Raw genomic sequence first — 12,728 nt, 5'->3', positions numbered from 1 at the left:
GGCACTGAGAATTTGCAGAAGGAGAGAAGAGTCTTTTTCCAAACGTCTGGTCCTAAAAAGTCCACTGCATCCATGTTTCATTTTCAGATCAGGGAAGAGGCCAGACTCAGCCCTTCACGTGGTTCTGTGTCTTGCCTGCGTTCTGAGTGGAGCATTTGTAACTATGGCTACACCATGAACAACATCTACACAAACTTACAATGGGTTATACGTACAGCGGCAACTTTTTTCTGAGGAACACAAAAAGGAAAGAGATGTGAAAGGAAGCAAGGAAGCTTTTTGGGACAAAGGAAAAGTACTTCAGAAGCTCAAAAATGTTGCCCAAGCAAGAATCAACAGTGGATTGCAAACAGCAGACATGAGAGCCCTCTAAGAAAAGGCACATTAGCATTTCAAAACAGGAGAGGCTAGACAGATTATGTAGGTGGACTGCCAACAGCTCCTGCTGGGGAAAATTTTTTTGACTAGACAGATTTCGTAGTTCAAGTTTGAGAGGCATATTGAAAACATCACAGTGAGCATCTGAGAGACAATAAGGAACTTCTGAATTTCTCTCTGCTTTGTCTGGTAACACCTCTAGCCTGCTCTTTATGTAAAGACATTCAGCAGCACTGAAGTGATTTCAAGTCCAATTACAGTGATGCTAACTTTTTTCCCCCTGGAATTTCAGGCCTGCCTTCTGTCAAAATGGCCATTGTACAGATTACTCAAAATTATTAGCAAGGTTTTTAATTTTTTTCTTTTTTTACATCAGAATGCATAGCAGTTGCTGTTGCCAGTTGTTACCTTTAATCTTCAGTTTTAGATGGCCACATACCTCATCCTTAGATGTTTCAGAGTCCAGTTTCATTGTGAGGAACATAACAATATGAGGCACGTCTTGTATAGCCTGTTGCAGGTCTGTACCATCTTCTCCCCACAACAGCCGAACCAGATTGTTCATACTTGACTGTGCCTGTTTATACCTTTGCTGAGAAGCTCCTTCAGGCTCAAATATTGATGTTTCAAACGTAAGTTTAACCTATTAAGATAATTAATTGTGAAAATGAGGCTCTACTTATAACTATGTTCTACTATCAGATGAAATAGATGCAGTTTGGGCCCTTTAAGAGATTAAGTTTTCTTAGCTTTACTGACAAAAGATGCAAGCATTCAAAAATTCCTGCTGTTTCAAGAAAACCAATTTTATATTCAGCATTACAGAACCATCTATTATTAAGGACAAAGCCAGCTATTACATGCTCTATGAACCATGTGAGTAAGCATGTGGTTTGGTGTATTTTCATACTTAATTCTTATGGTTTTGAGAATGGAAAAACATACTTACTGCTCTGGGTTTGTTTGAACACAAAACCTATTACCATGCTTTTCAAACACACACAATATTTGACTTCTTTCAAAATGTCAGCACTTTCATAAGTATATATCCTCAAGGCTCTTTCATCAGCATCTTTGCTATTTTGAGTGCATCAACAGGTACATTTGCACAGAAAAATAAATTTACATTAGACTGCAAAAGTCTATTAATTTGTAACAGTAGCAATTCTTTCAATCTGCCAACATTTTCACTATGTTAAATTTGCCTCTTTTTTTAACTGTAAAGTCAGCAAATAAAACTTCCGTGTACAATTGTTAAATTCGGCAACAACTAGCAAGAAGCACAGAAGTTTTTTATATCACTTCTTCTGAAGACATCACGCAGCAAAAAAATATCAAAGCACAAACAGCATTCTCTCAAAAAATAACTTAAAAGTTTACATGATCAAGCTTACTTTGTCAAAAAATGACAAGATGTTTACTGTTCTTTATTTCCCAAATAAAGTAAAACCCAGGAATTTTAGAATAAATGCCTACTTCTAGGCTCACAAGCAACACAAAATCCAACTTGGTGTGGAAATAGGTTTCACAATTTGCTTTACAGACCTCCTTTTTATGAGCACTGCCTTACAAAAATTATGTTTGTTAGTTGTTCCAGCAGTGATGAAATGAAAAAATAGTATTTTTTTTTGTGAATGAACACTTCATCTTAAATATGAAAGAAGGATGTGTGAGAAACGTGTAGCTTTTAACTGTGCATAAAATTGTAATTGACAAGGAGAATAAATTGATTTATTTTCTTGGATGATACCTTAGTTTTCATCATAGTTCAAAATGACTGAAAATATACCTATTTGGACTAAGTAGGCACGTTCTCAATTCCCTCTTTCATATGTTTTTACTCAAGATTGTTTGTCTGCCTTAAAGTACCCTTAACACGCCTGTTGACTGGGAAGTTCTAAACATAATACGTCACACCAAATTCTGCTTCTCTTTAAAGTCAGTGACAGTTCAGTCTAATGATCGATGCAACAAAAAAGGTTTCTATTTTGCCAGTTGCAATAAATTGAAAAGCCCAAGCAGAAGTAATTATATGTTTAAATATGGATAATTTACATTTTCGTAATTGTGTATGTATATACACATAAAGAGAGGAATGCCAGCAAAAAGTAATGATGCTTTAAAACACCCACTGCCTGTCAAACTAGATCAGAGAGAAGTGCTATCATTGGCTCTTCCAGCTATGACATTTATGCCACTGGCTGCCACCTTCCTATTCCACTCTACTCCCTCCCAACACTTCTCATTAAGCTTTTCTTCCCTGTTTTGGCTGTTACCAGCTTTTTTTCTCTTTTCTCTTCCAATTCTCTGGAACAGCATTGCACTCAATCTTGCTGTCCTGCCACGTGCTACCACTTTGTCTTATGACCATAACTCATCCCTTGCTCTCTCCTCATCATTTCAGTTCAATTCACTACACTGCATATTAACAGGACTCGAGGAGCAGAAACATCCAGCTAAGCAGCAGCAGCTTTCTTCTCCAGCATTCTGTGACTCAGTTCTCTTTCTTTGTCATGCCATCTGCAAGTATTTCAGAGGATTTTCCTCGTGCTCTGTTTAACTTCTTGCAGATTTCCTGAAGGCTCAATAGTTTTTTCCTCTTAATTTCTACTACATCTTGTCTGTGGACGCTTATTCATGACACTCAGGCTACAGACTCTACACAAATGACACAGAAAGGTAATTCTTGCTGCAGTCTATGTTTTAGGCTCAATTGAAAACAAAACAACTCAGTTTGTCTTGTCTTTGAGACACAACCATACAGCCAAACAGAACTTGAACTCTCCCTCCTCCTGTAGGCGTCCATGCTGCCTCCCACATCACTGTGGGCGATACCACACCGCTCAGATGTGAGGTCACTGTATTTTGAGAAAAGTTTCTCTGCACAATTTAACTACAAGTTCCTTTCCAAATTTTCTTGATTTTATCTAACAGCTTGAAACATAACATTTTCTGTTCCTCTCTACTTCTGTCCAAGTTCTAATCTATTTCCTGCCTTTAAAAAAAACTACTGCGAAAAAAGACCCTCTAGGCTGGAAAATGCTGTAATAGAAAATGACCAAGAGACTACAGTTTTACACACCCTAAATTTTTTTTTTTTTTTTTTTGTGGAGGGGAAATGAATCTTCATCCTAAGCAGTGCACAGAATCTGATTAAACGTGACCGCTGAAGTACCCTTTTGTAAATACTGACTATGACATCTTTCACAACTTTGATTTCATTTTTCCTAAAGAAAATCAGTTCAGTGCACAGCAGAAAAAAGAAAAGGAAGTGAAATGAAGACTAGGAAAAACATGGAAAATATTAGTATTCCACTCTAAATATACAGCATGCACACATTCGCAATACTTAGACAGTTCTCAAAATGTAATCAAACTGCAAAAAGGCACTGATGAAGGTGACAGTGACAGCAAACTATGAGGTACAGAGATGGGGATTTTCCCGCTTAGGAAAGATGTAACAAGTGGAACATGACTGAGCTCTCCAAAGTCATGCAATGATATGAAGAATAAGTCATAAACAGCTAATTACTCCTCTTAACAGAGGAAATGCAGCTAATTAGATGGCAGTTTGAAAACCAACAAAAATGAATGTAACACACATATCAGTTATGTAAATCACTGCTACAGGATGCTGTGGATGTCAAAGTAATTTTAAGAAGTAGATTAAAAAAGGAGTTACAAACCTGTAAGTGATCCAACAAGTCCCTAACTATTGACTGCTGGAAGCTAGAAAAGCATGATGGGAAGGTGACTCTCTATTTAATTTGTTTCTTAATACTCTTTAAACATTTGTCAGTGTAAGAAACAGAAAATGTAGCTGTTATACTGTTGGTCTGACCCAGAAAGGCATGCTTTCTGTTGATCTGCAGGAAAGCTGTATGTCTTAGAATGTGGATTTTATTATAGATAGAGCTGGTGGCATTGCCTGCCTTTTAAGATTGCCTACCATTTCCTGTTGTAAGTCTTGGTTTTCCATGAGCTTATGGTTTGCACAAGTGTAACTCAAAAATTTCAGGCTGAAATTTCCGATTCTTAGTGTCTGCCTCAGGCCAAATAGTTTTAGAAAATATTTTGGGTTTCAGGTAAAGTGGTTCAGTATCAGGGTAAGGAAAAGGGTATTCTTTTAGCATATCTTCCCCTTCCTATTCTGTCTTCTCTGTCTTGTGGTGACAGGAAGCTATTTCGATTACAGAAATGTAAAATTGTATAGACTGCAGAACACAACTTTATCATACTATCTCAAGCGTTGATTGAGGAGTATGCTTTGTCCTGTCACATTCAGCGACTGCTGCAGAACTTCTAAATGACATGTCCAATGCTTTAATCAGAATTAGGACTTAATATCTTACTAGGTGACGTGCAAGCACCCAAAGAGAAACAGTTCTGCCATTAAAAAAAAAATAATCGGACTTTCGTTGCTCAATAAATGTGCTAAACTAGCCCCTACGTGCCTAGAAGCTAGTTTGCCTAAACTGAGGTAAAGAAAACAAAATTCAGGAAATATAATAACAAGAGATGTTATGCCACATGCTGCAACTGAGATAATCTAGGTAATTAGTTTTTGAAATTACTTCCAGTAATTTTTAACACTGAACCCAGAAAAGCAGTGACTTCACTTACATAAATAACTTGCAACTACAGTAAAACAGCTTTAAACTGCATCTTTTTCAATGTTTTGCAATGTATGATGAATAAGAATAGATTAACAATTTTGCTTGTGTAATAGCTGTCTTTATTACTAAATCTGAGTAACAACAACCCTCTGTTTCTTCAGCAGCATGAACACAGTGTTCTACACTACAAAAAACCCCAGAATTCTGTATTTAAATTCTCCACAGGTCTATTTCAGCAATCACTCTTCTGGCTTGACTCAAACTGCACAGTAAAAAAGGAATAATTGCACTTTAATAAAAGGGTTTGGAAAGCCAACATGACAAACAGTTACACATTTCAAGTAATGACTGTCTGCTTGACAGATTTACTGACAATGTAAACATTAACATTGCATTAAAAGTAACTACTATATAAAGGTTTGTGTTGCATTTTAGCAACAAGTAATATATATACTCTAATCTAGCAAGGATACAATTAAATAAACTATATAATCTCTGCTTTTTTAATCATTCTATATTTAATAACAGTTACAGCAACTCCATATTTGGTCAAAGACAGGCAAGACAAGGTTTTTCTCCCGTGGAGCTCTGCCAATACCTGACCACAACTCTGGTAGCTTAGACAAGCTTCATACTGTCGAGTATCTTGGAAAGCTCCCCAAACTGCCATACTAGTACTCAGTCTTATTGCAGTTGCAGATGTAGTTCTACAGGCACTTAGACTATGTGAGTTGCAAACAGAAGCATATTTAACAAAACCTAAAATTTCCACTTCTTTTTCATCTCTGGACAGTAAAATATTTCTATTATTATTACCTCGTATATTGTACCTGAAGAAAAACTATCAAGAGGTTACAGACATACTGTAAGAGAGACTATAATTTTGACCTGCTCCACCTCATATCTATAAGTTGCAACTTTTACCTTGTCTTCCTGTCCACCAGAAAGTGGATTTAAGCAGAATAACTCAAAATACTTAATTTTACACTACTAACATCCTAGGTAATTAACATTCTCCTGGTTTAATTCTGAAATAGCTATCTAATTCTTTACTAGTTCATAAAAATCACAGAATGGTTTGGGCTGGAAGGGACCTTAAAGATCATCTCGTTCCAACCCCCCTGCTGCGGGCAGGGACACCTTCCACTAGACCACGTTGCCTCCCAAATAGCCACTACTATTCTGCGGTTGACGTTTATTTTTAAGCTAGACCTCAGTATCTTGCTTCATGCATACTACTGCCAGATTGCACACCTCCCTATTACCCACCAGGAGCAAGGCATCACAACATTACGTACCTTGTCCTTCATTTGCTGAGATCAGAGTGTTCAAAATAACAACTCTCAAAGCAACCATACTTGCCATCTTTGCCCATAACTACAACTATCACTGGTTAAAAGTTTGTGCAGGTCTCAAAGGACTTAGTTCCCTGTATTCAACAAGTAGTAACTAACTTTGATGCAAGTGGTAACACAATAATGAAGTTGGTTTTGGAGCAGGAAAAGTCATAAAACTTGTTTTTTCACATATGTACTAGTTCTCCTAGAGAAACATGAATACTCAGACTTTTGCAAGCATAGAATACCTGGAGTCTCACACTGGGGAAAAAAATAATCAGGTGTTATGGTTAGTCTAAACCTAGAAATTGCACAATGTTGCATATGCTTTCTGACTCTGATGACAAACAGACTATCTAACAGCTGGACTGTGCCTAATGTCCCTTAATAGGACACTGGCTTAAGTCACTTACTTGCACCTACCTATTTTCACAAAACTTACCAGAATTAGACTCTGAAATTTGTGCTCTAATTTAACTGAAGTCAACCAATGTGTTCAAAAATTAGATGGAGAAGTTCTAAGAAAAAGATTGCCTAAGTTCTGCTTCCTGAGGAAAAAAAAAGCTAGAAACAATATTAATTTTTACAGAGGACATTTGGAATAATTGTTCAACTACTGTACCTGCATCGGACCTGGAATACAAGACAAAACCCTTTCTATGTTTTCAGAATTCACATCAACATCATTTACAGCAACTAGAGCATCTCCTGGAGATAAAACAGACAAAAGCATGAGAAAGTTAGATGGTATTACACCACAGTACAGAGCCAAACAGCTTTTTCTTTTAAAAATGAATACAACATTCAAACAATCATAAATGTCTTTTTGTTACATTTAAGTAGATGGTTTCTACATGCAATATTTACTATGTTTAGAAACATTAGTCTATTACCTCAGTGTTCTTAAGGCCTTACTGCTATGCTTGAATCATTTTACAAAAATACCTGTCAAAGCCTCTCCCCTCCATCCAGGCTTATATCACTCTTGTTACTTCATCAGAAAACCCAACAACTGCACCAATCAAGTTATGCCCAAGAAGTATTTTTTTCCCTCTGAAGCAATCTCTGCTCACTTGCTAATCCTTCTCACTCTATTGATATAAATGCTACTGTTTCCAACAGCACTCCAAAACTCACTCTGCCTGTAGCAGCTTACAAGTTCTAGGCCATCACGTACACCAGAGGTTTCTAGTGTTGGCTGAGCCCACCTGTGGGAGAATCCCACCACTCCTGAGCCCCTCTCTTTGAAGCAGCCCTGGCAGTTACCGTGCGTATTAGTAACTCAGCTTAGTTCACTAAACTGGCAGAAAACCATTCACTCCTTATTTCATCCCTACACCTCCTTTGTCTCGCAAGCCACATCACAATTTAGTCCATTCTCTTGTCCATGCTTTATCCACTCCTCATAAATGCAGACCCCATTATGTTGGTTAAAGATGAAGCGTGAAAGCAGCTGGAGTAGAAATCACAAGGTTCTGTAGTCTCAAAATAGAGAATTTCTAAAAAGCTTTCCAGTAAGGCTATCTAGGGTAAAATGCCTAAAATTTAAATACTATATATTTATGAAAAAACTGTACAAAGTGACTGCCAGTGTCACCAGGATACAGGACTTTATGGTTCATTAAGTCCTCTCCAGAGTCAAATATTCAACTTCAGAGTAACAAAACAGGCCTTATTTTCTACTTGATTTTCTTTGGTGTCACTTTCAGTTGTCTCTGCTTTCTGTCCTGTCTGGTGCAAAACTGCATTAGTTTACAGCTTGTATCATCTTCTGTCTGTGGAAAGGGAAGTAAAGAAATTAGCTTCTTACTTAACATTGAACTGACTTGATTCCAGGTCAAAGTCATTCTTATTCCTTACACCTGTGAACTAAAAATACCAAGAGCTGCTCTGGAAGAGCAAATTCAAAACCAAGCCAAATTTTGCTTGAGCTACACAAAGACTCCCTCAAAAAGTACCTTCATATCCTCTCCAAGATTATTAATATTAATGTTTAAAAGAGTGCAACATGTAATATGAGATACTCAATGACTGAAAAAAAAGGTTTCATTGAAGTACTCTTTTTCTTTCAAACTAGGTCCTCTTGAACTCTGTTTTCTAAGGAAATGAAGCTTCTACATTTGTACTATGAATAGCTTTGATCCCATTACTAAATTTCAGCCAAAGCTAGAAGAGAAAGCACAAGTCACTTTATCACTGCTGGACAGAGAAGCCCCCCTCCTTTTCCTTCCCTTTCCTGCCCCAGGTAAAGCTGCACCCTGAGCTCATCGCCTGTCCTGTTCAGAATCAGACGCAGCAAACATGGACTTGTCCAAAAAGCTGTTAGAGGGCAGGAGAGGGGATGATATCATAAGAGCAGTAAGGGATATCCCCCCCATGTGTGGGGAAAGGTGCCCAATGTGTGGGGAAAGGGAGGAATCCTGGGACTGGCATAGCGAACGTATGTGGATATAATAATGTACATCCACAGACAGTTGGACAGTTCATTATTTCCTCTGTTCATGGAGTTTTTTTACTATTTGTATCTACATTTATAACTCATCACACTTAGGTGAGCCTTATTGAAAAGGGTGAGATAAACCAGCATGTCCCTCACAACCCACGCTCAGGGAATTATCTGAATTCCAGAACACACTGTGCAGGCTAGAAGCTGCAATCGTGACACCTGTCCTTTTCCTCTGCACCAGGACACATGAAAAGCCAGAGGCAGCGTTACAGCAGTATTCAGCTACACCTGCAATACAGAAATCCTCAGCCAGCTAGTAGCAGCAGCGCTCATCACTCCTTCAGGCAGTGTAAAGAGATTAGAAAAAGGATATGGATGTGCAGGAAACGTACATGTTAGTATAGCTGTATTTTAAGCCTTGACTTCGCAACAAAAACACTCAACAGCATAAAGCACTGAACAACTGTAAGGTTCAATACACACTTCAAGTTTCCTAGGGAGAAGACTTGCTCAGCTCAAACTAACACAGTGATAATAATGATGTGCATACTAAGGAAAAGCAGAATCTCTGTCTCTAAGCTCTCTCCATTTCCTGAGAATCTAGTAAAGACAATGGAATCTGAAAGTTTAGAAGAATTCTGACCGTTTATCATTATTTCTGTCTTCTACCTTGCTTTTAAATACCATCAAATACAACTGGAATTCTTCCCAGGTACTAGGTCGATTGCAAAGTCACTGCAAAACACAATTAAGGCCCACAAGAGAAAGAACATTCTTCTTAACTAACCATCAGAAAGGAAATACCGAATCCCCCCAAAATGCAAGCAATTTTTCTCTTTAATACACTAGGCAACAACTAAGTGCTCACTGCAATTTTACATTAATTCATTCCTATTCTTTCTTACAGGAAATACAAGAAAAGGTTAAGTTTTAACATACACACAAAAATGTTATCATTCCTTGGAATTAATTGTTTTTTTCTATTTCAAATAATAGTAGCTCTCTCCCTAACCTCTGTGTTTCTTGATGTACAGCACAGTGAAGTTTTAGCCTATTGAGTCTTCAACACGACAATAATTCAAAGACAGGAAAGTTGAAAGTTAAGCAGGATTTAAAAGCAACTCAGTAAGTCTATGCCAGAGCCCCAGGACTTGAAAATTAGTAATCAAAACCAGACCATTCAGGCTACTCTAATGTAACAAGAAATTATAAACAGAATTACTACATTCTTTGTTGAAGAACACTGTATTAAAGATCATCATTCACAAATACAAGAGAAAGCATAAATTGGTCTTGTACTCATCTGGAGCACTGTTTAAACAAAAGTTATTTGCATTCTGTTTGTTTTACTACAGACCTTAGGAATTCTGTTGTGAAGACAACAGTTGAGTCATCTAACCCACAAGGGCATTCAAACAAGCTTTTTTGTGAAAGACATTTTGTGAAGACATCGGCACCTTAGCACTTAAGGGAATATTTTTGAACCACATCTCCCAGGTGGAATATACAAAGACACTTTGGAAGGAGAAGATGCATCAGTATTTACATGTTACATACTCAAAGCTTTTTATTTATTCAATGCCTAGTGTACATATGTAAAACTTCCATTGCAGCGGTAAATATTTATTCCATTCAATTTGTAAAAATGTAATCACGTACCATAAATGGAACAGCTTTCCAGAGGACACAGCCAAAGCAGTCCTGTAAGGCTGCCTTCACTTTGCCAGAAAATGCAGTATCACTATTAAAGAACTGCAACTTGATATACAACGGAGAAAATCTACATTTATCAGTATGGACTTTCCAGAACTGGGGGTGGAGGGGTGTGCATTTGCATTTTTGCCTTTTCTTTTTGCCAAACACAACAGCATTCAAAGAATAGAGACTATGAAGTAACAGAACAAAAGACATCACTGGAACAATAGGAAATATGTAAAGTTATGAACACAGAATTATCTTAAAGCAGAACATGACCATGAGATCTACCAAGTGTGATAATTAGTGCCAGCGCACAAGAGTTTATATATGCAGGTGTTCCTTTGTTAGAGTTTCACATCTACACTTCCTTTAAGAATTGTTTCCTCCCCTTTAGCAGTGTGAAAAACTTACATAAAGTGAGACTGACTGAGGTCCTCAGACATGATGTCCATCAAAAAAATAGCGCAAACGTATAAAGTTTAATTTCACTGCTTAATCAATTTAGGTTAAATGAAATAAAAGGGTAAATGCTGTTTGCAATTCTTTAAGTTGATCTAACTTGATGGTTTGCAGAGTTCAGTCAAATTTGTCCAGACTAAAACATTGCTGAATTTCAGACGTAGAGAGACATCTCACTAGTGGACAGAAAAAAGTTGTACAGATGGACTGCAAATACATTTTTCAATTTCTTGTGCTCTATGGAGTGAAAAAAACCCTCCAACTGACTTCTTTTTAGTATAGAGATAAAAGCAAACTTTTTCCTTTTTGCTGAAGTAGACATATACTTACATAGACAAGAAGCAGACATTTGCATGAAATGTTGTTTTCAAACCTGATATAATGTAAAATTTTGCTTTTTTTCAACAATACTGTTAATAAAAACATTTTACTGTATAATACCATATAGAATAGCACCTGACCTGCTCTTACTGGCTTCCATTTCTACCAGCAATAAGATCGCTATTGTGTGTTGTGAAAGTCACCAGCATATACGTTAAAAGATTAAGAACATTAGAACAAAGTCTCACTCAGTTCCATTTTTAGAGACATAGTGAGCAACTGTGATAGAGGAAATAATTTTCTTCAGGCAGCTCCAGGATATCAGACCCTGAGTCAATAAATTTATCTTTAGAAAAATACATGTCCTCTAAGGAATAAAGTAAGCTTTATTTTTTAAATCCCATGATAATGAATAATCAAGCTTTTGAGTTCTATCACTTATTATAAAAAAAATTGTCAGTCCACAAAGAAACTATAAGATATCCATGTATGTTCTCCATGCAGTGCCAAACAGAACTGAATTTTACTAGAGTGATAGAACAGAAAAGGTGAGAGGCAGGAATTCTTTCATATTTTTTTGTTCTGTCTTTCCATCTTCTCATTAGAAAAAGGACTTCTCACATCCAGTCAGTATTAGCCAAGGACAGTATATATTGATCTCAAACACCTAGGTTGCACACAGCTAATGAAATTATTCCTGCTTTTTGAAAGACAAAGTTTAGAAAAGTCTTTGGGACTGCTGGCATCCCTAAAATGTTTATTTCCGAACGGCCTATCACTTTACCACATGAGGCACTTTTGTTAAATATCCATTCCCTAGAGATAAACCTGCAAGCATCATTTCTAAACGTAGATCATCATTAAGCCAGGGGACACTGATGGGTAAGTGAATACCACTTCCATACTGTAATGGGAAGCAAATGTTTTTGGCTGAATTAAAATCAGAACCACGTTGTTCACATGGGAGAGGACTGAGGACACTTTTTTCATGAAATGCTGATACTTAGTTTCCTCTGTTCTTGGTAATGACTTGGTGGAAGTACTTATAAATGTTCACATACTCCTCTCCAAAAAAGGCAAAGCATGGAACACATTCTACTGAAGAAAGCCAGATCAATTACTTGCTTTATATGTTAGCAGGCTGCTTTTACCCAAACCAATGCTGTTATGCTTCAAGAAGAGATTAAAAGAACATAAACGACATCCCAAACTCCACAGTGAGAACACAGCAAAGCTTACGCAAGCTCTGTGTTTCTATCTTGCGTGCCCAACGTCTCTACTTTGGAGAGCTTTCTCAACAAGTGACACCATATATGGTAATTCCTTATGAAAATCTCAAACTCTCACAGTATTTTGGGCCTTTCAAGGACATTTTTCTGACAGGACTCTTAGTTCCATAGTCTGCAAATGACAAAACCAGCACTTTGACTGACAGAAGATAACTAGAAGTTGCCCATTTTTATGTAAATGGAT

General features: G+C 37.1%; 1 protein-coding gene across 4 annotated transcripts in view; it reads right to left on the bottom strand.

The window, feature by feature from the left end:
• INTU (inturned planar cell polarity protein) overlaps positions 1 to 12,728 on the bottom strand; it is a 53,577-nt gene that overhangs the window by 24,706 nt on the left and 16,143 nt on the right. For all 4 annotated transcript variants that reach the window (XR_012835193.1, XM_075751116.1, XM_075751115.1 and 1 more), the window contains exons 3-4: positions 6,954 to 7,039; positions 818 to 1,021 (exon numbers count right to left, since the gene is read on the bottom strand). Coding sequence is in view for 3 of the 4 variants with exons in the window: in XM_075751116.1 (XP_075607231.1) it covers positions 818 to 1,021; positions 6,954 to 7,039 (290 nt within the window). In the remaining variant the exon portion in view is untranslated. The remainder of the gene's footprint in view (positions 1 to 817; positions 1,022 to 6,953; positions 7,040 to 12,728) is intronic.

Source organism: Balearica regulorum, chromosome 4 (genome assembly GCF_011004875.1).
Source record: "Balearica regulorum gibbericeps isolate bBalReg1 chromosome 4, bBalReg1.pri, whole genome shotgun sequence".
Taxonomy (NCBI): Eukaryota; Metazoa; Chordata; class Aves; order Gruiformes; family Gruidae; genus Balearica; species Balearica regulorum.
Note: the sequence above shows the minus strand (reverse complement) of the source record. Positions and strands in the feature narration are given on the sequence as shown.